Source organism: Oncorhynchus keta, chromosome 35 (genome assembly GCF_023373465.1).
Source record: "Oncorhynchus keta strain PuntledgeMale-10-30-2019 chromosome 35, Oket_V2, whole genome shotgun sequence".
Taxonomy (NCBI): Eukaryota; Metazoa; Chordata; class Actinopteri; order Salmoniformes; family Salmonidae; genus Oncorhynchus; species Oncorhynchus keta.
The window spans coordinates 23,806,552-23,834,193 of NC_068455.1; the positions used below are offsets into that span (position 1 = coordinate 23,806,552).

The 27,642-nt window shown below is 41.8% G+C and overlaps 1 protein-coding gene and 1 pseudogene across 1 annotated transcript; one reads left to right on the forward strand and one right to left on the reverse strand.

Annotated features, from left to right (window-relative positions):
• LOC118369065 (tyrosine-protein phosphatase non-receptor type 21-like) overlaps positions 1 to 11,008 on the forward strand; it is an 18,854-nt pseudogene extending 7,846 nt beyond the window's left edge.
• A 6,154-nt stretch (positions 11,009 to 17,162) lies between these two features.
• On the reverse strand, positions 17,163 to 24,485 carry LOC118368158 (protein FAM98B-like). Its single transcript, XM_035751982.2, has 8 exons — positions 24,230 to 24,485; positions 21,717 to 21,865; positions 21,484 to 21,612; positions 20,563 to 20,729; positions 18,908 to 18,988; positions 18,677 to 18,793; positions 18,365 to 18,532; positions 17,163 to 17,678 (listed from the first exon to the last, which is right to left on the reverse strand). Exons 1-8 carry the CDS (start codon positions 24,265 to 24,267, stop codon positions 17,475 to 17,477), a joined length of 1,053 nt encoding a protein of 350 aa, XP_035607875.1. The 5' UTR covers positions 24,268 to 24,485; the 3' UTR covers positions 17,163 to 17,474.
• Between the last annotated feature and the right edge of the window lie 3,157 nt (positions 24,486 to 27,642).

A 27,642-nucleotide genomic window follows, 5' to 3' on the forward strand; every position in this document is an offset into this window, starting at 1 on the left:
GCAATAACGACCTGCCTCTCTCTCGTTGCACTCCACAAGGAGACTGCCTGTTACGCAAATGCAGTAAGCCAAGGTAAGTTGCTAGCTAGCATTAAACTTATCTTAGAAAAAACAATCAATCATAATCACTAGTTAACTACACATGGTTGATGATATTACTAGATATTATCTTGCGTGTCCTGTGTTGCATATAAACTGAATGAGCATACAAGTATCTGACTGAGCGGTGGTAGGCAGAAGCAGGCGCGTAATCATTCATTCAAACAGCACTTTCGTGCATTTTGACAGCAGCTCTTAGTTGTGTGTCAAGCATTGCGCTGTTTATGACTTCAAGCCTATCAACTCCCGAGATGAGGCTGGTGTAACCGAAGTGAAATGACTAGCTAATTAGCGCGCGCTAACTAGAGGGACGGAAGCTATACTGTTTCACTGGCAATACTAAAGTGCCTATAAGAACATCCAATAGTCAAAGGTTAATGAAATACAAATGGTATAGAGGGAAATAGTTCTATAATTCCTATAATAACTACAACCTAAAACTTCTTACCTGGGAATATTGAAGACTCATGTTAAAAGGAACCACCAGCTTTCATATGTTCTCATGTCCTGAGCAAGGAACTGAAACGTTAGCTTTCTTACATAGCACATATTGCACTTTTAGTTTCTTCTCCAACACTTTGTTTTTGCATTATTTAAACCAAATTGAACATGTTTCATTATTTACTTGAGGCTAAATTGATTTTATTGATGTATTATATTAAGTTAAAATAAGTGTTCATTCAGTATTGTTGTAATTGTCATTATGATCAGCTTTTTTATCGGCTTTTTTGGTCCTCCAATAATTGGTATCGGTATCGCCGTTCATAATCATAAATCATAATCAGTCGACCTCTAGTTCTAATACTGTAGTTCTAACATTACCTTTTGTCTTATCTCTCTCCTATCTCTCAGACAACCTGTACATGAACAGTCAGCACGGCTGCTACTACCACTCCCAGACCCAGCCTGGACCGCTCACCACTCGAGTACGGCAACAGTGGCGTTGTGAACGGGCAGCTGCGTAACGGAAGCGTGTACAGTGCCCACAGCACCAGCTCCCTCACCAACCCCCAGCACTACACGGAGAGGAGGCCGGTGGCGGGGGCGGTCAGTGTGCCCAAGCTGATCAACGTCTGGCTGCAGCAGGCGCAGGAGTACCCTGCGGCCAACATCATGAGGACCCAGGTGTACCACCCTCCACCCACCTACTCATACGGTGCCCACCCGCTAGCAGCACGCCAGCCCTGTCTCACCACCTGTACGTAAGCAGCAGCAACCCGGACTTGATCACCATGCGGCGCGTGCACCACTCTGTCCAGACCTTCCAGGAGGACAGCCTGCCTGTAGCCCACTCCCTGCAGGAGGTATCGGTACCCCTGTTCATGGCTGGAGCCCCACAACACCACCCCACCAACAAAACGCACACAAACGCAACTCCATTGAGATCGTCAGCCTGGCTTACAGCCTGGAGGGCATGAGGATCAATTACACCCCCCTTCTGGCCCCGCATGGACCCTCCTCAAGCTCCCAGCTCAAAGTATTCCTGGAGCGGACCAAGTCAGAGGATGGGGGAGAGGGGAAGGAGCATGTGCACTACGGTCACAAGAAGTCCCTGTCGGACGCCATCATGTTGGTGCACAGCAGCAGTGAGGAGGAGGAGTTTGAGGATGAGAGCGGACACCACACCCCCCAATCCCACGATGCACTATTGTCTGGGTTTGACCCGCAGCAGCTTCTAACCAATCTGGGCCAGATTCCCCTGGAGCCCCCGCCCGCATATCCCATTGGCTCCCCCCTTGACCCTGTCTTGTCTGGCCTCCCAGCCTATCAGATGCACGCACTGATCCAGGAGGCTGAGCCGGTGTACCTGTTGGCGCATGGGCAGCCTGTCAGGATGCTTCCCTCTGTGTCTGACGGTGACATCAGTGGGCATAACAAACAGAAGGCCAAGGAGGACTTCATCAAGAAGAGGCCCGTGTCAGACGTTCCTGCCCGGAAGAAACCCATCGATGGCCTGCCTCCTGCCGTGAGACTTGCCCCCTCTCTTCCGCCATAGTAGCTCCAGTTTCCGCTGCCTCACTCGCTGTGTAGTGTAGTTTAAAAGTACATTTAATTACAATATTTGACTAGAGGTGTGTGTGTATTTCGTAGTTCAAGGAACAGCTGTTACCCAATCTTCATGTCATGGAGACTTCTTCATTTCTTTGTCAGTTAAGATATTTTTTTCCTCATAGCTAAGATGTCTGACATTTGAATGATCTTCTCATTTACACCACAATTTCACACAACACGTAGTGGAATGTCCCAAAGGCCATTTCAACCAATATCAAACACTCTCTGTTGGTCAGGTGACTTAACATGTGACAGGAATGTGGCTGGCGACCGCAATAGCTGGTCCGGTAGCATTCCACGGAAAGGCATAACCAGGCTATGTCGTTTCTGTCCTTCCCCCTCATCTCCCTCTCTGACACTGTCAACTTCACTCACTCTCTCTCTGTCCTCTGTAACACCAGGGCATGAAGAAGCGGGCTGAGCTGAAGAAGATGGGTCCTCTGAAGGTGGCAGCCCTCAACGGCCTGACCCTGTCCAGGCTGCCACTGCACCAAGGGGGCAAGGAGAAGCCTGAGACCTCCAACGACGAAAGGGTAGGCACTGGCATTGTTCTAGACTGGTGTTGTCCCTTTAACACTGTTTGCTAAATGGGGTTTATTTTATGCTTCGTTTTAGGAGGAATCTCTTCAACATTTCTTGTGTGTTTTGGTTTGCAGCTAGAGAGACTGGTTTTGTAACCACCTATGCTCAGAGGCCCTGTGGCATTTTACATGAACAGTATTATAGAGAAGGTTTGCTCTAGGGGTGGATACTGTAATGTTTTCTGTAGAATCTAGACATTGATACTGCTTTACATTTGCAGAGTTTTGGATTTGATTGCCAAACAGAATAGCAGGCAGACAGAGTAATGTTTTATCCAAATGTTATTGTCTTGCATCTATTGCAGAACATAAGACTTAGTTAATGGAGCTCAAAACAGTATGTTATTTAAAACAGAACAAAAAGGTGTTGAATGGTAGTGATGAAACAGAACAGTTCTACCAGGATAATATTGTCCTACTTTTTTATATCGGTTTTAGTTGAAACTCCTGAATGTGTTAGTTGGTGCACCATTTGTTTGTTCAATCAGAATTCAGATACTGCTACGCTGTTTCCAGCTATTGTTAACTCAAAATGACACAACGACTAGGTTCCAGTTTAACAATGTTTACTTGACCGTATTACCACTCAACATAGTCGCCATCACACTCCAGGCCAGGTCCATCTCCAGTGACACTTATTCGCAGGCGTACTAATCAGAGTGATAGCACTGTAATAACAGCAATGTAGGGGACCTTAACAGCTGTCAGGAAAATTTACTTTATTTCTTGCAGAGTTACTCACAACACTGTAGCATTTCAATAATTTTATACCTACCGGAACAATTCCAGGTCTCTGTCATTAACCCTTGTCTGTGTGTGTCTCTCTCTCAGTGTAAGGTGCTGCAGCAGCGTATGGAGCAGGGCATGGTGTTCCAGGAGTACGAGCAGGTGGCCAAGCGGCGTCCGGCAGGCGACTGCAGCATCGCCCAGCTTCCCGAGAGCGGCGAGAGGAACCGCTTCCAGGACGTGCTGCCCTACGACGACACGCGTGTGGAGCTGGTGCCCAGCAAGGAGAACAACACTGGCTACATCAACGCCTCGCACATCAGGGTAATGGACACACTAATACCCTTTTCACAGTACCATGCCGACCCGAACCCGACCATGCTGGCTTGGATATTTTCTCCCCGCCTCCCCGTCTTTTCCTGCATGGTTCCAGCATTTTATGGTGGATGCGTAACTAGTCCAGAGTAGTATGGCTTTGCTCGGCTCCATAGTGCGAACCAACCCAGTGAACCGACGTTGATAGCTAGAAACACCATGGTAGCCAAAATAATGGCCTGCCCAGCATTTTTATACACGACCCTAACTAAGCATGATGGGATGTTAATTGCTTAATTAACTCAGGAACCACACCTGTATGGAATAGAGGTCGACCGATTATGATTTTTCAAAGCTGATACCGATTATTGGAGGACCAAAAAAAGGCGATACCGATTAATCGGACTATTCAATTTGTTTATTTTATTTGTAATAATGACAATTACAACAATACTGAATGAACACTTATTTTAACTTAATGTAATACATCAATAAAATCAATTTAGCCTCAAATAAATAATGAAACATGTTTAAATAATCCAAAAACAAAGTGTTGGAGAAAAAAGTAAAAGTGCAATATGTGCCATGTAAGAAAGCTAACGTTTCAGTTCCTTGCTCAGAACATGAGAACATATGAAAGCTGGTGGTTCCTTTTAACATGAGTCACCATTTGTATTTCATTAACCTTTGTCTATTGGATGTTCTTATAGGCACTTTATTATTGCCAGTGTAACAGTATAGCTTCCATCCCTCTCCTCGCTCCTACCTGGGCTCGAACCAGGAACACATTGACAACAGCCACACTCGAAGCAGCGTTACCCATCGCTCCACAAAAGCAGAGCAAGGGGAATAACTACTCCAAGTCTCAGAGCGAGTGACGTTTGAAACGCTTTTAGCGCGCACCACTCTAACTAGCTAGCCATTTCAGATCGGTTTCACCAGCCTAATCTCGGAAGTTGATAGCCTTGAAGTCATAAACAGCTGCTGGCAAACGCAGGAAAGTGCTGTTTGAATGAATGCTTACAAGCCTGCTGCTACCCAACATCACTCAGTCAGACTGCTCTACCAAATCATAGACTTAGTTATAACATAACACACAGAAATATGAGCCGTAGGTCATTAATATGGTCGAATCCGGAAACTATCATCTCGAAAACAAGAAGTTTATTCTTTCAGTGAAATACGGAACCGTTCCGTATTTTATCTAACGGGTGGGCATCCCTAAGTCTAAATATTGCTGTTACATTGCACAACCACCAATGTTATGTCATAATTACGTAAAATTCTGGCAAATTAGGCGGCCCAAACTGTTGCATATAGCAAATCAAATTTATTTGTCACATACACATGGTTAGCAGATGTTAATGCGAATGTAGCGAAATGCTTGTGCTTCTAGTTCCAACAATGCAGTAATAACCAACGAGTAATCTAACCTAACAATTCCAAAACTACTACCTTATACACACACAAGTGTAAAGGGATAAAGAATGTGTACATAAAGATATATGAATGAGTGATGATACAGAACTATATACTGACTCTGCGTGCAATGAACGCAAGAGAAGTGACACAATTTCACCTGGTTAATATGGCCTGCTAACCTGGATTTCTTTTAGCTAAATATGCAGGTTTAAAAATATATACTTCTGTGTATTGATTTTAAGAAAGGCATTGATGTTTATGGTTAGGTACACATTGGAGCAATGATACGCACCACATCGATTATATGCAACGCAGGACACGCTAGATAAACTAGTAATATCATCAACCATGTGTAGTTAACTAGTGATTATGATTGATTGATTGTTTTTTATAAGATAAGTTTAATGCTAGCTAGCAACTTACCTTGGTTTACTGCATTCGCGTAACAGGCAGGCTCCTCGTGGAGTGCAATGAGAGGCAGGTGGTTAGAGCGTTGGACTAGTTAACTGTAAGGTCGCAAGATTGGATCCCCCGAGCTGACAAGGTGAAAATCTGTCATTCTGTCCCTGAACAAGGCAGTTAACCCACGGTTCCTAGGCCGTCATTGAAAATAAGAATGTGTTCTTAACTGACTTGCCTAGTTAAATAAAGATTAAATAAAGGTGTGATTTTTTAATATTTTTAACGGTTTCCAAAAATACCGATTTCCGATTGTTATGAAAACTTGAAAATCGGCCCTAATTAATCGGTTGAGATCTAGTATGGAAGCACCTGCTTTCAATATACTTTGTATCCCTTATTTACTTGTGTTTCCATTATTTCGGAAATTACCTGTACATACACCATACATTTATGAATGTCTTTGCTCTAGTGCAGTGTTTCCCAGGTTAGGGTTAACTTCCCAGAAATGCCTCCTCTCCCTTGTTCTTCATTCCAGATGACTGCTGATGGCTTAGGACTTTATGCAGTCATCGTCTCTGATAAGCATTTTAAATAGTGAGTCAGGATGTTTTCAGCACTGTTATTTATATGACTGATCAACATAATTGTCAGGTTCACTCTTCAACAGAAATATATAGTGAGCAATATGTTTGTAACATCAAATACCAATAAAAATCAGTGTTGAATTGCAATACATATAGAATTGTGAGCAGTGTAATACGTATCCGCACCTAAGTATCGTGCTAATATCGTATTGTGAGTGGCATGCAATGAATGAGATGTTTCTGCATTTCATTTTCAATACATTTGCTAAAATGTTTACAAACATGGTATTACTTTGTCATTTTGGGGAATTTTGTGTAGATGGGTGAGATTACATTTTTTTATCCATTTTGAATTCAGGCTGTAACACTTGTGGAATCAGTCAAGGGGTTTGAATACATTCTGAAGGCACTGTAAATGCTTTTAAGGTGGTTGAGGTCACTTATAACCATCTCTCCTCTGGCGTTTCCAAGATCATGGTGGGCGGAGACGAGTGGAGGTACATCGCCTCCCAAGGCCCTCTCTCCAACACCTGTCAGGACTTCTGGCAAATGGTGTGGGAGCAGGGCGTGGCCATCATTGCCATGGTTACAGCTGAAGAGGTGTGTGTGTGTGTTACACTGGACTTTATTATGTCTGTATGTCCATGGTGTGTTACTGTATTGCATGACCTCAGATCTAGGATACTGCCCTGTAAGCAATAACATTACCCTTTGACCCTGGCAAACCTTTGGCCTCTAACCCCTTTGCAGGAGGGTGGCAGGGAAAAGAGTTTCCGCTACTGGCCACGGCTCGGCTCCCACCACAACACAGTGACGTACGGACACTTTAAGATCACCACACGCTTCAGGATGGACTCAGGCTGCTACGCCACCACAGGCTTGACGATAAAACACGTGCTGACGGGCCAGGAGCACACTGTGTGGCACCTGCAGTACACAGACTGGCCCGACCACGGCTGCCCTGAGGACTTCAAGGGCTTCCTCTGTGAGTGGATCAGTTGGAGTAACGTGTATTCAAACCAGGAAGTCCCTTTAAGAAATCTCTATTCCAAGGGAGAGCAGGTCAAGAAGGCAGTTCCAGTCAAAGTTAAATGAGTGTTCAGTGATAAATTGAGATTGTGTTGTAAAAGCCTAGTTTTATTTAGTTCGGTTAATAGAATCAATCATTCTCTTATTTCAATGTTTTCCCCAGCATACCTGGAGGAGATCCAGTCAGTGAGGAGACACACCACCAGCGACCCAAAGAACACCAACCTGCCTGTGCTGGTCCACTGTAGTGCTGGAGTGGGCCGCTCCGGGGTGGTCATCCTCTCTGAGGTCATGATCGCCTGTCTGGAACACAACGAGGTAAACACCTAACTAACGTCTACATGTATATTACATTACTGGGCTATGTAGAAGGCCTAAAAATGAATAAGGTCGCCAGGATTGAACCCTAGTCTATTCCATCAGGAATGTAGGTAGGCATTGATCACGGCTCACCACAGTTTAGATCAATAGGCCCATTAACCAATCCAATAACATACTCCTTTTGTAAACCCCTGTCTGTGGCCTGTTTCCACCCCTTTCCTCCAGATGCTGGACATCCCGACCGTTCTCAACATGCTCCGGCAGCAGCGTATGATGATGGTGCAGACCATCTCTCAATACAGCTTCATTTACAAAGTTCTAATCCAGTTCCTCTGCAACTCCAGGCTTATCTAAGTGCAAACCTCAGCCCCACTCAAACATTTGTTTTGGGGCACGAGGTACCAATATTCTCCAAGTTTCCTCAATGTTCATGCCAAACTTCAGTGCGTTGGAGCAACTGTGGACTCTGGCTCCAAAAAGGGCGGTGCTAGCAGATGGCCATTTTTCAAAGTGTTAGTGGAGGCGAGACTGCAACCTGAGGAAAGGATCACAGGACTTTGTGTGTGTCCCTCTCAAACAGTATTATTGAGATTAACTGTGGAGTTTTTACACTAAATGATTACTGACATGAAACGCAGCACTTTTTCAGTACAGTACCGAGCTGTATATAGTTAAACCATGGTGAAGTTGCAATTAGAATCTAAATCAGATTTTTGCATATCAGTATAATTACAGATCCATTTTTTTGTCGATGTTTCCGATGTGCACACTGGATGATGTTTTTTACAATGAAGGACTTGACTAATGTTTTGATGTAGAATTTAGAAGGAACTTAAAATCACTCTTGATTACATTGGACTGCTGTTGTCCGCTTGACCATGGAAGATGACAAAGATTTCATTTTTAAAATGAAATTTATCTTCGGGTGCAGTTCACTTGCATCTAAGGAGTGTTGCCATGTTCCACCTGTGGTGGTTTAGGATTTCTCCTTTGCTCTTCTATTTGACCTAGTAATAGGCCTGACACAGACCATTATTTTCATTCACAAGAGGAGTTCATTTTATGATGTTGCCCACATGGTACCAAAAAACCCACTTTGGGGAAACCTGGGTCTTTGTAAACAAAGAGCTGTAGTCATTCAATAGCCACACACATGTTGAGTTTTTAAGCTTGATTATCTAAATATGATAAATCATTAGAATAACTTTGTTTACATATCGGGGGGGAAAAAAATACTTTTATTTTAACATACACACACCAAATTATGAAACTCCAGCATTGGATTTTTGAATTCCGTAAAGTAACTGTGGAAGAGGTGAAAAGTCACCGGGGTCTGCCAACTTGGATGGAAAATTACTGAGGATAATAGTGGACGATATTTCCACATCTTCAATTTAAGCCTACTAGAAAGTGTGCCCTCAGGCCTGGAGGGAAGTAAAAGTTATTTCCCTACCTAAGAATAATAAAGCCCCCTTTACTGGCTCAAATAGCTGACCAATCAGCCTGTTACCAACCATTAGTAAATGGTTGAAAAAAAATGTGTTTGACCAGGTACAATGCTATTTTACAGTAGAAAAATTGACAAGACTTTCAGCACTCTTATAGGGAACAAGCACAGCACTTATACAAATGACTAATTGGCTGAGAGAAATTGTGGGGGCTGTTTTGATAGATTTCAGTGTGGCTTTTGACATACATCAGTCTGTTGCTGGAAAAACGTGTTTTGGCTTACACCCCTTGCTATATTGTGGATAGAGTTACCTGTCCCAACAAAACAAATAGTTATTTAATGGAAGCCTATCCAACAAAATCCAGGTAAAATCAGGAATTTCCCAGGGCAGCTGTCTAGGCCCTTTTACTTTTTTCAATCTTTACTAATGACATGCCACTGGCTTTGAGGACAGCCAGTGTGGTGGCCATGTATGCGGATGACTATAAACGTCAGCTACCACAGCGAATGAAATGACAGCAACACTTAACAAAGACCTGCAGTTAATTTCAGAATGGCTGGCAAGGAATAAGTCCTAAATATTTCAAAAACTAAAGGCATTGTATTTGGGACAAATCATTCACTAAACCTCAACTATTGTAATGAATAATGTGGAAATTGAGCAAGTTGAGGTGACTAAAATGCTTGGAGTAACCCTGGATTGTAAATGGTCATGGTCAAAACATTGATACAACAGGAACTAAGGTGGTGAGAAGTCTGTCTATAATAAAGCACAACTCTGCATTCTTAACAGCATGTGCGCAACCATGGGGCAAAACAGATGAGGTTGGTTAAGATTGTTGACATGCAAACTATATTTTGTATCCAATGTTTATTGAAAACATAAATACATTTGCACAATGACCACTTGTCTCTCAAATACATCATTACAGTTGTTGGTTAGCTAGTGAATTTGAGTTGTATTAGCATTGACATGAATTCAGTCAAAACACCTCAAAACAAGACATGGTATCAATAACAACCTGAAACGAGCCACTTACGATTTCCCACATGGTAGTTTCTTGTCATTCTTGCTAGCAATCTGGCCATCCAGAATCACAAAAACAGGCTGACTTCTGCCCCAATGGATGTGTGCGCATAGTTTTCATGACATCGTTAGCCAACCCATCTATGGAGACATAACATGCAGTTTGAGCTACTCCAGGAAGTGACTTTGCAGACGAGCTCAGTGCTGTCTCCCTCATTGAGTAACTCAAGTTGAAGGCTGACTGGGGTACTGCAAGCTGCCATTAGCAACAAAATTATCCTTCATTTATTGTATGCAATTTAAAAAATAATCGGTTTAAGATCATACATCGAGCGTATTAGAAGCAATTGTTGGCATCATGATAGACTTCAAAAAAGTGCTTTATTTACACAAAGATCACAAAGAAATTTTTCCATTCACTATTATGCGGGATATTGTTTTTGGGTAACAAAGCCTGCAGTACCGCAGTCGGCCTTGAACTGCCATGGCTTCAAAGAGAAGGGGCAGTTCTCCCCTAGTCCACCTACAAATGCTTATCCAAGATGTTACACTGAACATACTGTGCCCTAAGTACATGCCATTCTAGCCATAGTACCTGAATAGTACTAAGGGGATTGTTTTGAAGGTGCAGTTGAAATGAATTGCTTTCAGAGTTTCAGAAAGTGTATGGACTGTCATTGATTTCCTTATGAGGACCATCTAGTGGAGCAGGAATGACCGCCAATTGCCGATCTCTGATATAGGCCCATCTGGAGAAAATCATCTGCAATCATCTTCTCATAAACCATACATCAGATTCACTCCAGACATGGTGCCATGAAATTTGTTATGTAAACCATATGTGTATGTCCTTAGAAGCTGTGTGAATATAAAGTCTCTGCGGCCTTAGATGGCGGCACTATAGATGTCATTGTCATCAGTGGATACTAGAGCAATAACTTGATCAAGTAGAGTTTGTCTCATGCAAATGAATGCAAAATATATATAGTGTATTCAGAAACCTTGACTTTTTCCACATTTTGTTACTGTACAGCCTTATTCTAAAATGGATTAAATTGTGTGTGTACCCTAATCATTCTACACACAATACCCCATAATGACAAAGCAAAAACAGGTTTTTAGAAATATGTGCAAATTTACACCGGATATTTTATTTGGGAAAATGAGAAGAGAATTCCTGCTGCTTGCGCATTCAGCTGATCTATATAGATGGATAAACTCAATACATTAAGTAATGGTTTTAAGAATGATTACCTAGACTAAACTTCACTTGCATCATCCTTGTGGTATTGAGAGATTAACATGGTAATGCTTTCACTGATTGTCATGTAGGAAAGGAGTGCTTGCTTTGTTATCCAACTGATTTGTCCTTACTGTCATCCTGTGTTTTATTGTTCATTGTTACTAGCAGCTATAGTTTATTTTTGTGATCTCTGGAACTCAGACCATATATATCCTGCCACCCACTGTACATATAGGAAACTGCATTTACTCATTATCAGGGTCACCTCAGCACCAGATAGGACCTAGTTCGGGAAAGGTTCATCTAGGGACCCCAAGTGGTGCACGTTTTTCCCCTAGCACCACACAGCTGATTTAAATAATCAAAGTGTGATGAGTTCATTATTTAAATCAGCTGTGTAGTGCTCGGGCAAAAAACGAAAAGTGCACCCCTTGGGAAACAGATAATGTAAGTGACGGTACAGCCATCTAACACCATATCACTTTTATGCCATATACAATACATGATAATGTAGCTTCTGTTATTTCAAGTGCTATGAATAGCCGAAGTAAATAAATCAGGAGTTTTGTAAAAAAAAAAAAAAAATACAGAAGAGGGGATGGAGATATTCAGAAAGGAAGAGGTATGGAGTAAGCAATAGTAAAATAGGCTTTGAAAAAAGTATCTTCTTGAATCCTAAGCAGTGGCGTAAAGTACTTTAGCACTTGAATGTATTTTTACTTAAGTATCTGTACTTTAATATTGATATTTGACTACTTTTACTTCATTCCTAAATAATATTTACTTTACTCATTTTCCTTGCTACCCAAAAGTACTTTCATTTCGAATTCTTAGCAGAACAGGAACATGGTCCATTCAGGCACTTATCATGAGAACATCCCTGGTTATCCCGACTGCCTCTGATCTGGCAGACTCACGAAACACACATGCTTTGTTTGTAAATGATGGAGTGTTGGCGTGTGCCCCTGGTTATCCAGGTCTGTGCCCAAACAATTAGAGCTTCTACTTTGAAAAATCCACCTTTCCAGAAACAAGTCTCTCACCGTTGCCGCTTGTTATACACCCCCCAGCGGTTTCTACGGCTGGCCATGCTTTTCACCTTTACCCCTACCCCGGTCAACAGCACTGCACCCCCCACTAGAGGTCGACCGATTATTATTTTTCAACGCCGATACCGATTATTGGAGGATCAAAAAAGCCGATGCCGATTAATCGGCCAATTTATTTTGTAATTTATTTGTAATAATGACAATTAAAATAAGTGTTCATTCAGTATTGTAACTTAATAATTAACTCAGGAACCACACCTGTATGGAATAGAGGTCGACCGATTATGATTTTTCAAAGCTGATACCGATTATTGGAGGACCAAAAAAGGCGATACCGATTAATCGGACTATTCAATTTGTTTATTTTATTTGTAATAATGACAATTACAACAATACTGAATGAACACTTATTTTAACTTAATGTAATACATCAATAAAATCAATTTAGCCTCAAGTAAATAATGAAACATGTTTAAATAATGCAAAAACAAAGTGTTGGAGAAGAAAGTACAAGTGCAATATGTGCTATGTAAGAAAGCTAACGTTTCAGTTCCTTGCTCAGAATGAGAACATATGAAAGCTGGAGGTTAATTTTAACATGAGTCTTCAAAATTCCCAGGTAAGAAGTTTTAGGTTGTAGTTATTATTGTAATTATAGGACTTTTTCCCTCTATACCATTTGTATTTCATTAACCTTTTGACTATTGGATGTTCTTATAGGCACTAGTATTGCCAGTGTAACAGTATAGCTTCCGTCCCTCTCCTCGCTCCTCCCTGGGCTCGAACCAGCAACACAACAACAACAGCCATCATCGAAGCAGCGTTACTCATGCAGAGCAAGGGAAACAACCACAGGCTCAGCGAGTGAAGTTTGAAACGCTATTAGCGTTCGCTAACTAGCTAGCCATTTCACTTCGGTTACACCAGCCTCATCTCGGGAGTTGATAGGCTTGAAGTCATAAACAGCGCAATGCTTGACGCACAACGAAGAGCTGCTTGCAAAACGCACAAACGTGCTGTTTGAATGAATGTTTACGCTCCTGCCTACCACCGCTCAGATACTTGTATGCTCAGTCAGCTTAGATGCAACGCAGGACACGCTAGCTAATATCTAGTAATATCATCAACCATTTGATTTATTTTACCTTTATTTAACTAGGCAAGTCAGTTAAGAACAAATTCTTATTTTCAATGACGGCCGAGGAACAGTGGGTTAACTGCCTGTTCAGGGGCAGAACGACAGATTTGTACCTTGTCAGCTCGGGGGTTTGAACTTGCAACCTTTCGGTTACTAGTCCAACGCTCTAACCACTAGGCTACCCTGCTGCCCCATGTGTAGTTAACTAGTGATTATGATTGATTGTTTTTTATAAGATAAGTTTAATGCTTGCTAGCAACTTACCTTGGCTTACTGCATTCGCGTAACAGGCAGGCTCCTTGTGGAGTGCAACGAGAGAGAGGCAGGTCTTTATCGCGTTGGACTACTTAACTGTAAGGTTGCCCCTGAACGAGGCAGTTAACCCACCGTTCCTAGGCCGTCATTGAAAATAAGAATGCGCTCTGACTTGCCTAGTTAAATAAAGGTATTAAAAAATATTTTTAAAATACCGATTTCCGATTATGAAAACTTGAAATTGGCCATTCCGATTAATCGATCGACCTCTACTCCCCACAGCAACTCGCCCAAGCCTTTCCCATTTCTCCTTCTCCCAAATCCAGTCAGCTGATGTTCTGAAAGAGCTGCAAAATCTGGATCCCTACAAATCAGCCGGGCTAGACAATTTGGACCCTTTCTAAAATTATCTGCCGAAATTGTCGCCACCCCTATCACTAGCCTGTTCAACCTCTCATGTCGTCTGAGATTCCCAAAGATTGGAAAGCAGCTGCGCTCATCCCCCTCTTCAAAGGGAGGGACACTCGACCCAAACTGCTACAGACCTATATCAATCCTACCCTGCCTTTCTAAGTTCTTTGAAATCCAAGTCAACAAACAGATTACCGACCATTTTGAATCCCACCATACCTTCTCCTCTATGCAATCTGGTTTCAGAGCTGGTCATGGGTGCACCTCAGCCACGCTCAATGTCCTAAATTATATCTTAACCACCATCGATAAGAAACAATACTGTGCAGCCGTATTCATTGACCTGGCCAAGGCTTTCGACTCTGTCAAACACCACATCCTCATTGGCAGACTCGACAGCCTTGGTTTCTCAAATGATTGCCTCGCCTGGTTCACAAACGACTTATCTGATAGAGTTCAGTGTGTCAAATCGGAGGGCTTGTTGTCCGGGCCTCTGGCAGTCTCTATGTGGGTGCCACAGGGTTCAATTCTTAGACCGACTCTCTTCTCTGTATACATCAATGTCGCTCTTGCTTCTGGTGAGTCTCTGATCCACCTCTACGCAGACGACACCATTCTGTATACTTCTAGCCCTTCTTTGGACACTGTGTTAACAACCCTCCAGGCAAGCTTCAATGCCATAAAACTCCTTCCGTGGCCTCCAATTGCTCTTAAATACAAGTAAAACTAAATGCATGCTCTTCAACCGATTGCTGCCCGCACCCTCCCGCCTGACTACTACTCTGGATGGTTCTGACTTAGAATATGTGGACAACTACAAATACCTAGGTGTCTGGTTAGACTGTAAACTCCTTCCAGACTCACATTAAGCATCTTCAATCCAGAATTACATCCAGAATCGGTTTCCTATTTTGCAACAAAGCCTCCCTCGTAAAACTGACTATCCTACCGATTCTTGACTTTGGCGATGTCATTTACAAAATAGCCTCCAACACTCTACTTAGCAAATGGGATGCAGTCTATCACAGTGCCATCTGTTTTGTCACCAAAGCCCCATATACTACCCACCACTGTGACCTGTATGCTCTCGTTGGCTGTCCTTCACTACATATTTGTCGCCAAACCCACTGGCTCCAGGTCATCTATAAGTCTTTGTAGGGAAAGCCCCACCTTCTCTCAGCTCACTGGTCACCATAGCAACACTCATCCGTAGCACGCACTCCAGCAGGTATATTTCACTGGTCATTCCCAAAGCCGCTTCCTTTGGCCGCCTTTCCTTCCAGTTCTCTGCTGCCAATGACTGGAACGAATTGCAAAAATCACTGAAGCTGGAGTCTTATCTCCCTCTCTAACTTTAAGCATCAGCTGTCAGAGCAGCTTTCAGATCACTGTACCTGTACAAAGCCAATCTGTAAATAGCACACCCAACTACCTCATCTGCATATTACTTACCCTCTTGCACCCAAACATCTCTACTTGCACATCATCTGCATATCTATCACTCCTGTGTTAATGCTAAATTGTAATTATTTTGCCTCTATGGCCTATTTATTGACTTACCTCCCTACATTTGCACACACTGTACATAGATTTTTCTATTGTGTTATTGACTGCACGTTTATTTATGTGTAACTCTGCGTTGTTTTTGTCGCACTGCTTTGCTTTATCTTGGCCAGGTCGCAGTTGTAAATGAGAACTTGTTCTCAACTGGCCTACCTGGTTAAATAAAAGGTGAAATAAAAAAAAGAAAATGGTGCCATCTGGTTAGCTTAATAAGGTATTTGAAATTATTTGATACTTAAGTATATTTGAACAATTACATTTAAATCAAATACTTTTACTCAAGTATTTTACTGGGTCATTTTCTATGAAAGTATGATTCAAGTATGACACTTGGGTACTTTTCCCACCACTGATCCGAAGGCCTCGCAAGCCACCACAGGGCCATCTTGGCAGCTGGGCACACAGGAGGCCATTACACAGTGGCACCATCACGCTCAAGGCGAGCAACCCTGCCTTGTAGACCATCTTCTGTTGTCCCCCGAACAGACTTCTCAAAAATCTTTGGGTCGGATCGAGTGGAGCCGCCACCTCCACTTTCGGTCTCCTCCTCTATGGTGCATCGCTTGGCACACTGCTCAATTTTTTTACACTGCGCAGTTTCCTCAGTGAGAGATGGAGCTGTTTTGCCAGCGTCTTTGGCTTCGGTAATTCCGTCATCCAACTTCTTCAGCCTCTCCTACAAAACCAGGATGTGAGAATGACATCTTCCCACTGAGTTTTGCATCTCCTCGATCAACTCACCCTTGTGAAAAAAAGTGATTTGGTCTTTAAATGGACAGATCACCTTTCAATTTCAATCTGATTCCTGTCTGTGTCACGCTGATGCACTCATTCAGATGCAATCACACATCTCCCAGATCCTGTCCGTTATCGTGTTCCCCATTCCAGGCTTTTCACTCATTATTCAGGTCTGTGTTCTCTTTACACAGCCTTGGCATTTCCTCTTGTCACTTGGATTTTCAGCTCTGTGTTTTCCACCAAGTAAAGATTCTTACTATAGGTGAGGTCTGCTATCAGGACGCTCATCATCCACATAAAGTAGCAGGCATAGAAAGATTACTCATCAGAGTTCCCACTTCTGTTTTTCAGGGGAAACTGAAGTTGGGTTGAAAATACTGTATCCCTGAAAACCGGATGTTAGTATTTTCTGTTGACTGCGCATAGGCTATCCACATGCGGCTCAGGTGAATTAAGTATCTCTGCCCGATCGATGCTGCTACCGTCTTTCACTGAATGTTTACCCCATCCAGTGTCTCGCTGTGGATGGCGAGAGCACTTGCAGTTGTACTTGAAGCACTATACCGCCAACGTTCAAGCCACTGGTTTTGTAAGGTCACGGTCATTATGACATAAATCACGCCAAACTTCTGATACAAGAGACTAATCCATGAGGGTGAATGAACTCAACTCATGTAAAACTAATTAAATATCTATGCATAAGGAATTACACAAGACAAAGACAAGTACACACACACAGGGAACCTAGACATTAAAATCTGAAGAAAGCATTTTATTATTCAAGTCAATCGGATTAAGTCTTCAAATCAAAACGTTCATTACCATAATTCCAATTTCCGAATAGTTAATTTGATAAAACTACCAACATAAAATCAGAAAATACATAAAACTATATAAAAATGGTCAGTGAGTTTGACTTACTGTCGGTATTGCTTCTACAACTCTCCACAGCAATACAGTTCATAAGAACTCTGAAAATGAACTCAAATATACACATATAACCATGAGTAGGTTTCAGTTCACCTATTGAACACTGTCTGGCTTTTCAGTTTTAAAAAAAACTGGTAAGTTAGTATTGATAACGTCCTCTCTTTCCTCCATGACCCCAACCAGCTCCACCACCTCGCCAGCCACTCTTACCCCCTCCCCAACCTCCCCGACCACCCCAACCCCCTCCACCGTCTTGTCTCTTCTGCCAGGCTGGCATCTCAGGGAGAGGGGCGTCTATCTCAGAGGGCCGGCCACCTCTATCTGGCACCCTACCCATCAGGATCTATAGAAGATAAATACAATGGTAGGTCAATGGATGAAGAACATTTTAGTCATTTATGCTGCACTTCCACCTAAGAAGTACCCCACCCCAGTGTGTCACCTGTTTTTTATGTTAATGCTAGCTCTAGTATAATTGTGTTTCCATCAGGAGTGTGACACTAAATACTTGGGGCAAGCATACTCAACAACCTCTGCACCATGGGCTCCTGAGTGGCACAGCGGTCTAAGGCACTGCATCTCAGTGCTAGAGGCGTCACTACAGACCCTGGTTCGATTCCAGGCTGTAACATAATTGTCGCAGTGTCGTCCGGGTTAGGCCGGGGTATGCCGTCATTGTAAATAAGAATTTGTTCTTCACTAACTTGCCTAGTTAAAAGTTTTTAAAAAAACAAGACAGTTGCTTTGTGAGGTGTTAAGGTTCACATGTAGCTATTATTTAAATGACAGCTGAAAAATACCAGTAGCTTGGCTTTGGCCCCAAGTCAGAGCCATGGTCCAGTGAGACACAGGTGCCAGTCCACATAAATGGAAACAGAAAAGTCTGAACCTTTTGGGTAAATCTATGATGGAAACTCAACATTAGTGCAATTCCACTGCTGGGTACTTGGTCTAAATGCTCAAGACTTATTAGACATTTGGACACAATGTTCCTTGGGTCACATTCCACAGTCTGGAAGGCTACAGTACCTTATTGACAGCACAGGCAGTATTCTCTCTGCTGGAGCCACTGCTGGTCTTCACCACATTGCATATGTCCTCCCTGGCTGCCAGCAGGTGAGCCATGCCTACAGATGAACTCTGGGCCAGGGTGTGTCTCTTAGGCTGGTAGGCCCTGGCCATGCTATCAACTCTCTCCTAATAGACAGACAAGACAGTTTGTTGAGCATAGGACACAGACAATGACGTTCTGCATAGAAAGAGCAGAAAGGGAGTAGCCTGCCGATTTAAGGGGGTCACTAACGTTGAGACTATCAAGATACACCAGAGCACTCCACCTGCCTTGGCTCTCTCTGACCAGCCGAAAGACTGCACAGTGACGTCGAGACGTTTGATCAGCATCCTCCGTCGGCACTCATACTCTGAGGACAGGACCATGTTGATCTGCTCCAGCCGCTCCTGTGGAGACAAGGTCCATATTCAATGCACACTTGGCATCCCCTCATGGCTTTGCAGGAATTATACCCTTTGCCTCCACAAAAATGGGTGACATTCTGAATGCAGTCTGCTTACCCACTGTTCACTGTCGAGAGAGTTCTTCAGCACTGGCTTTCCAATGTGATCCTTTGGAAGCTCTTGAAGCACTGCGTTTATCTGGATATACATACAGTGCTTTCAGAAAGTATTCATACTCCTTGACTTATTCCACATTTTGTTGTTACAGCCTGAATTTAAAATTGATTAAATAGATGTCTCATCCATCTACACACAATACCCCACAATGACAAAGTGAAAACATGTTTTTAGAAAACGTTGCACATTTATTCAAATACAGAAACAATTTCATAAGTATTCACACCCAAGTCAATACTTCGTACAAGCACCATTGGCAGCCATTACAGCTTTGAGTCTTTCTGGGTAAGTCTCTAAGAGCTTTGCACACTTGGATTGTGCAACATTTGCCAATTATTATTTTCAAAATTCTTCAAGCTGTCAAATTGGTTGTTGATAACTGCTAGACAACCATTTTCAGGTCGTGCCATATAAACTGTAACTTGGACACTCAGTCTTCTTGGTAAGCAACTCCATTGTAGATTTTGCCTTGTGTTTTATATTAGTCCTGCTGAAAAGTGAATTAATCTCCAAGTGTCTGGTGGATAGCAGACTGAACAATGTTTTTCCTTTAGGATTTTGCTTAGTTCCATTCCCTTTATTCTTTATCCTGAAAAACTATTATAAGCATACCCATAACATGATGCAGACACCACTATGCTTGAAAATATGGAGTGGTACTCAGTAATGTTCTATATTTTACACAAATATAACAGTAGTTTGGACTAAAATTTCATTGCTTTGCCACATTTTCTTCAATACTACTTTAGTGGCTTGATGCAAACAGAGTGCATGTTTTTGAGTATTTTTTATTTTGTACAAGCGTCCTTTTCACCCTGTCAACTAGGTTAGTATTGTGGTGTAGCTACAATGTTTTTGATCCATCCTCAGTTCTCTCCTATCACAGAGATTCAATTCTAACTATTTTAAAGTTACCATGGTGAAATCCCAGTACGGTTTCCTTCCTCTCTGGCAACTGAGTTAGGAAGGACGCCTGTATCATTGTAGTGACTGGGTGTATTAATACACTATCCAAATTAATAACTTCACCATGCTCAAAGGGATATTCAGTGTCTGCTTTTTATTTACCCATCAGCTTATAGGTGCCCTTCTTTGCAAGGCCCTGGAAAACTTCCCTGGTCTTTGTAGTAGAATCTGTGTTTGAAATTCATTGCTCGATTGATTGTATGTGTGGGGTACAGAGATGAGGTAGTCATTCAAAAATCATGTTAAACACTTATTGCACAAACATTGAGTCCATGCAACATTTTAAGCACATTTCCTACTACTTATTGACTTAAGACATTTCAGCTTTTCATTTGTAAAGATGTCAAAGTACATAATTCCACTTTGACATTGGGGTATTGTGTGTAGGCCAGTGACAGACAAAATCTCAATTTAATCAATTTTAAATTCAGGCTGTAACAACGTTTGGAAAAAGTCAAGGGGTGTGAATACTTTCTGAAGGCACTACAAGATACAATGCAACTGTTGAATACAAAGACAGTGATAAAATCGATGGCTATGCATTTGGGATATTCTATTGAGTTAACGAAGGCTGTTTTTGCAGCTTTTGTATACCAAACCTTCTGAGCTCTAAGAGGAAGTGAACACACCTTTTTCCCTATCCCAGAGAACAGCTCTGCTACTCCCTGCTCTCTTAGCTCTGGGAGCATCAGTGTTTCACAGATTGCCTGGAGATCGTTTCGGTCTTTGTGTTCTTTGTCCTTAGTAGGTCGTCTCTTTACTATCTGTGCAGCTTGTAGCTCAGAGCATAAAAACACTGCAGAATAAAGATAGGAGCCACAGGTTAAAAAAACAAACATGCAAAATTAAAACTCAAGACCAAAACCACCCGAGTCACAGCCTGTTCACCCTGCTATTATGCAGAAGGTGAGGTCAGTACAGGTGGATCAAAGCTGGGACCGAGAGACTGAAAAACAGCTTCTATCTCTGCCCTGAACTTCATCACTCCACTAGCCTGCTACCACCCGGTTACTCAACCCTGCACTTTAGAGGCTGCTGCCCTACTGTATGTACATAGACATGTAATCACTGGTCACTTTAATCATGTTTACATGCTGTACTCTAGTCAATGCCACTGACATTGTTCATCCTAATATTTATATATTTAATTCCATTGTTAGATATTACTGCAGTGTTGGAGCTAAGAACAAGCATTTCGCTACACCCGCAACAACATCTGCTAAATATGTGTATGCGACCAATAAAATTTGATTTATATTAGGAAAGGTGTAAGTCTGAACCATGGCAGAGCCGCAACATACCAAAAAGGGTATCATGGGCGGCAGGTAGCCTAGTGGTTAGAACGTGGGGCCAGTAACCGAAAGGTTGCTAGATCGAATCCCCGAGCTGACAAGGTAAAAATCTGTCGTTCTGCCCCTGAACAAGGCAGTTACTGTTACAATGACAGCCTAAGAATTTGTTCTTAACCTTAATAAAGGTGAAAATAATATAATAATAACATGATGGTACTCAGCCCAGGATTCTGTACAGAAGGCCAATTCAATACTTACATACTAGCTTCAGATAGTCTTTCTTATTCTGCAGCCCTTCCTGTATAATCCCGGAAACAAGGCCTTGATAAGGGCACTGCAACTCCTTCAGCATGCCACTCATCTCAAACTGAAGGCCATCAGTGTCACCTAAACACACGTTTCAGAATTAACTTAGCAATGGCAATACTATCCGATTTAATTAAAAAAATTCAGATCAAATGGGACAGTAGAGGTGATGTCTTTTGGCTAACCTGAACCTGAAGAAATGCTCTCTTCCAGATCACATAACGGTTTCAGACGGGATGCTAACCACATGCATAGGTTGACATACTCCTTTGATAAAAGTCCACCTTCACATGCTCTGACAAGCCTCTCCTCAGTCTGCAGAGGTCCTTCATACCTGCGCACCAACAAACAATATGATCTAGCTGTACGCTAGCATTGAATCATAGCTATAATAGCACTTGGATGTTGTATGGATGCTTTTGCGAGGGAATAAGCAAAGGACCCTTATATTTTTCTCCCACTGTCTAGAATGACTACACTCGTTAAGCATACTGAACAAACATATAAAACTCAACTTGCAACAATTTCATTGATTTTCCAGAGTTACAGTTCAAGAGGAAATCGGTTAATTTAAATAATTTTTATTAGGTCCTAATCTATGGTTCACGTGACTGGGAGTACAGACATGCATCTGTTGGTCACAGATACCTCAAAGAAAAACAGGCCTCAGTATTTTTGTGCAATCAAAATCGGGCACTGGGTTGACATCAGCTCGTACACACAACGCCATACACGTGGTCCGCGGTTATGAGGCCGGTTGGGACTACTGCCAAATTCTCTAAAACAATGTTGGAGGCAGCTTATGGTAGAGAAATTAACATTCAATTCTCTGTCCCCAGCACAAGGTGAACTGTATAATGATCATGCTGTTAAATCAGATTCTTGATATGCCACACCTGTCAAGTGGATGAATTATCTTGGCAAATGAGAAATGCTCATTAACAGGGAAGTAAACACATTTGTGCAGAATATTTAAAAAGAAATAAGCTTTTTGTGCATATGGGACATTTCTGGGATCTTATATTTCAGCTCATGACACCAACACTTTACATGTTGCGTTTATAGTTTTGTTCAGTGTATATTGCAGTGTTGGGGAAGCTACTATGAAAATATAGGTTTACCAAGCTACCAATTACTTCACACTGGACGAAGTTAAGCTACACTAAAGCTCTAGTAAATAGTTTACTTAACTAAAGCTACTATGAAAATATAGGTTTACCAAGCTACCAATTACTTCACACTGGACGAAGTTAAGCTACACTAAAGCTCTAGTAAATAGTTTACTTAACTAAAGCTACTATGAAAATATAGGTTTACCAAGCTACCAATTACTTCACACTGGACGAAGTTAAGCTACACTAAAGCTCTAGTAAATAGTTTACTTAACTAAAGCTACTATGAAAATATAGGTTTACCAAGCTACCAATTACTTCACACTGGACGAAGTTAAGCTACACTAAAGCTCTAGTAAATAGTTTACTTAACTAAAGCTACTATGAAAAAGTAGTTGACGACATCCAAACTATTAGTGAAAAATGATCATATGTAAATCAAAAACACTTTGGGGTCATATGTTAACAGAAAGTGTAATAGAGCACAGTATGAGTCATAAACCCATAAAACCTAGAGTTCAAACAGGAAAATGGTTCCAATAGTTTTCACCATTAATTTTTCCCATAGGGGATTTTAGAAACACTTCAAATAAGGGCTGTGTTTTGTGTAGGCTTACACTGGCCTGACGTTCTGATAACCATGTAAATCTCTCTAGGACAAGATAACTTTTATCAATATATTCACCTGTATTAACCCCCCCCCCCCCAAAAAATGAAATACTAATTAACTGCTAATGTCGCTATCATATAGGACCACAAATACCATGATGATCTGGACAAGACTGCCAAATCGAGGCAAAGGTAAGGATCTCTGGATTAAAAATACAATGTTAGCTAAATGTAGTAATGAATAAATTGGCAAAATTTCTTTAAATGGACAATTCTGTGAACTATCCTGTGCAGGTTTTAAATTGACACAATTCCTGTTAGCAAAGGAGTCTGCTGGAGATTACGTGCAGGAGCTTTCAGGGATTTGTAGTTTTGCATTATGTCTACTTTGATGCTAATGAGCATTTTCGAATCTGAGAGTTAATAAAGCCGAATATATTGATTAAAGTCACCTTGCCCGAGAGATTCACATGGTTATCAAAACGTCACGCCGGGATAAGCCTACACAAAACACAGCCCTTAAAGTTGTTCCCTTATGGGAAAAATGTATTGTGCAAAGACAATTGGAACCATGACCTGTTTGACCGCTAGGTTTTATGGATATTACTATACCTCCACCGTGGGACTCTATTTAGCCCATTTAAACACAAAAACTGTTTCAAGGGAGAATTGGGCCGGTCTGATGCCGAAAGAGAAAGGAAATGATTTCCTACTTAACCCTGAATTTATTTTTGCACAAAAGGTGTAGTTCCAGTAGTTAGCTAGCTACACCGATACTCTATATGGCAAATGTATTAAAACACTAAAGTTAGCTAGATACCTAGATTTTAATCTAGTTAAACTACCACCAGCCTACTGCTAATGCATTTAAATTACTAGTTGAAATACATGTAGTTCACTACTCCACAACACTGTTATATTGTTAACACCCATGCTAGCGGACAGCATCATCGGTGGTATTGTGCATACTTGCTTACCCAACTTGTTCCAGCGCATCTAAAATATCACTTTCCATTGTGGTAGACAACAATATCAGAAGATTCCTTTTACTTTAAAGATGTAACCGATAGAAGCTTGAGTGTGACAATGTGATACAAACATATCATTATCTACGAACTAACCGAGCTACGCCGTTTTGAAATACATGCCCCGAGTTAGGTGTAGCGAAAATTAAATCCGTAATGGAACATGCATCTTGGTTTGTTACATTCCGCCTAGTGTTTTCCCGTGTTTTCGTCACATCTTCCGTGGACTAAAAAAGTATAATAATATAATCAAAAAGCGCGCTTTGAAAAGGTGACATCCCATTCTGAAATATAATTTACCATTAATTTATGTGAATGAAAATGTTTAATTTGTGTTATGCCATGGCCCATGATCTATAGATAATGCTATCAATTTACTATATAACCATAACTATCTGTCAGGTAATTCAACAAAATACTATTATAGTATATGTGACTTTCACATGGGAAAACCTTATCCAATGCATTTCACTCGAAGGGAAGGAATTGGTACTATAATAAAACCATCCCGCTTACCAGTTTTGATATTTGCTCAATGAAAAATAACATGAGTACAAGTTACCACGAGCTAGGGATAGCCTAATACCTGAAAAATATCCCTGGTTAAAGGGAAGCTCAACTTCAAATACGGCCTTTGTCCAACCCCTTCAAAAAAACAACATTCAGGTGAGAAGTTGTGGGTGGGGGCAATTGCTCGTAAGTATTCATTTTGTGAGAGGGTTAAAGTAGTTGTACCTGATGCCAATACTTTCTCACCAAAGCATCATGAGCAAATATGTCTCAGACAGTTAGCACACAATCATTGATCTCATTCTCAACCCTGTTACATGACAATTTTGTCATACATTTTGTAAAGGTTATGAAATGTGAATTTGATGTTTGAGCTCAGTCTGAAATGTTTAGAGCAATCATGAGAATATTGATTTTAGTTCAAATTCTGAAGTGAAACAATACTTTTGATTAATTAAGAGGCCACTGACAGTGTCCCTTTCAGGCTTTGGTATAGCAAAAGTGAGATTTTATACTTGTAAGTATTGAATTAATTTGAGTGGCATATGATTAGTACAAAAATGTTGATTTTATTACAAATGTCTTTTATAATCATATTCAGACTACTTCCATAGCGTCCATTACAGGGTTGAAGACAAATGGTGTCCATATCAGAAAAGAATGCCAAGAGTGTGCAAAGCTGTCATCAAGGCTAAGGGTGGATACTTTAAAGAATCTAACATTTATTTTTTAGTTACTACATGATTCCATGTGTTATTTCATAGTTTGTCTTCACTATTATTCTACAATGTAGAAAATAGTAAAAATAAAGAAAAACCCTTGAATGAGTAGGTGTGTCAACTTTTGACTGGTACTGTGTGTGTGTATGTGTATATATATACACTGCTCAAAAAAATAAAGGGAACACTAAAATAACACATCCTAGATCTGAATTAATGAAATATTCTTAGTAAATACTTTTTTCTTTACATAGTTGAATGTGCTGACAAAAAAAAATCACAAAAATGATCAATGGAAATCAAATTTATCAACCCATGGAGGTCTGGATTTGGAGTCACATTCAAAATTAAAATGCAAAACCACACTACAGGCTGATCCAACTTTGATGTAATGTCCTTAAAACAAGTCAAAATGAGTCTCAGTAGTGTGTGTGGCCTCCACGTGCCTGTATGACCTCCCTACAACGCCTGGGCATGCTCCTGATGAGGTGGCGGATGGTCTCCTGAGGGATCTCCTCCCAGACCTGGACTAAAGCATCCGCCAACTCCTGGACCGTCTGTGGTGCATGGAGCGAGACATGATGTCCCAGATGTGCTCAATTGGATTCAGGTCTGGGGAACGGGCGGGCCAGTCCATAGCATCAATGCCTTCCTCTTGCAGGAACTGCTGACACACTCCAGCCACATGAGGTCTAGCATTGTCTTGCAGTAGGAGGAACCAAAGGCCAACCGCACCAGCAAATGGTCTCACAAGGGGTCTGAGGATCTCATCTCAGTACCTAATTGCAGTCAGGCTACCTCTGGCGAGTACATGGAGGGCTGTGCGGCCCCCCAAAGAAATGCCACCCCACACCATGACTGACCCACCGCCAAACCGGTCATGCTGGAGGATGTTGCAGGCAGCAGAACGTTCTCCACGGCGTCTCCAGACTCTGTCACGTGCTCAGTGTGAACCTGCTTTCATCTGTGAAGAGCACAGGGCGCCAGTGGCGAATTTGCCAATCTTGGTGTTCTCTGGCAAATGCCAAATGTCCTGCACGGTGTTGGGCTGTAAGCACAACCCCCACCTGTGGACGTCAGGCCCTCATACCACCCTCACGGAGTCTGTTTCTGACCGTTTGAGCAGACACATGCACATTTGTGGCCTGCTGGAGGTCATTTTGCAGGGCTCTGGCAGTGTTCCTCCTTGCACAAAGGCGGAGGTAGCGGTCCTGCTGCTGGGTTGTTGCCCTCCTACGGCCTCCTCCACGTCTCCTGATGTACTGGCCTGTCTCCTGGTAGCACCTCCATGCTCTGGACACTACGCTGACAGACACAGCAAACCTTCTTGCGAAAGCTCGCATTGATGTGCCATCATGGCTGAGCTGCACTACCTGAGTCACTTGTGTGGGTTGTAGACTCCGTCTCATGCTACCACAAGAGTGAAAGCCCCACCAACATTCAAAAGTGACCAAAATATCAGCCAGGAAGCATAGGAACTGAGAAGTGGTCTGTGGTCCCCACCTGCAGAACCACTCCTTTATTGGGGGTGTCTTGCCAATTGCCTATAATTTCCACCTGTTGTCTATTCCATTTGCACAACAGCATGTGACATTTGTCAATCAGTGTTGCTTCCTAAGTGGACAGTTTGATTTCACAGAAGCGTGATTTACTTGAAGTTACATTGTGTTGTTTAAGTGTTCCCTTTATTTTTTTGAGCAGTGTATATACACAGTAGAAGAACAAGTATTTGATACACTGCTGATTTTGCTGGTTTTCCTACTTACAAAGCATGTAGAGGTCTGTAATTTTTAATCATAGGTACACTTCAACTGTGAGAGACGGAATCTAAAACAAAAATCCAGAAAATCACATTGTAAGATTTTTAAGTAATTCATTTGCATTTTATTGCATGACATAAGTATTTGATACATCAGAAAAGCAGAACTTAATATTTGGTATGGAAACTTTTGTTTGCAATTACAGAGATCATACATTTCCTACAGTTCTTGACCAGGTTTGCACACACTGCAGCAGGGATTTTGGCCCACTCCTCCATACAGACCTTCTCCAGATCCTTCAGGTTTCGGGGCAGTCGCTGGGCAATACGGACTTTCAGCTCCCTCCAAAGATTTTCTATTGGGTTTAGGTCTGGAG

Excerpts from the sequence above, each read along its gene's own strand:
- LOC118368158 (XM_035751982.2), bottom strand. The coding sequence starts at position 24,267 with ATGGAAAGTGATATTTTAGATGCGCTGGAACAAGTTGG. Across the intron at positions 18,989-20,562 it reads TCTCTGGGATAGGGAAAAAG|ATAAACGCAGTGCTTCAAGA; the intron begins GTGTGTTCACTT and ends ATGTATATCCAG. Across the intron at positions 17,679-18,364 it reads CTGCCTGTGCTGTCAATAAG|ATCCTGATGGGTAGGGTGCC; the intron begins GTACTGTAGCCT and ends TATCTTCTATAG.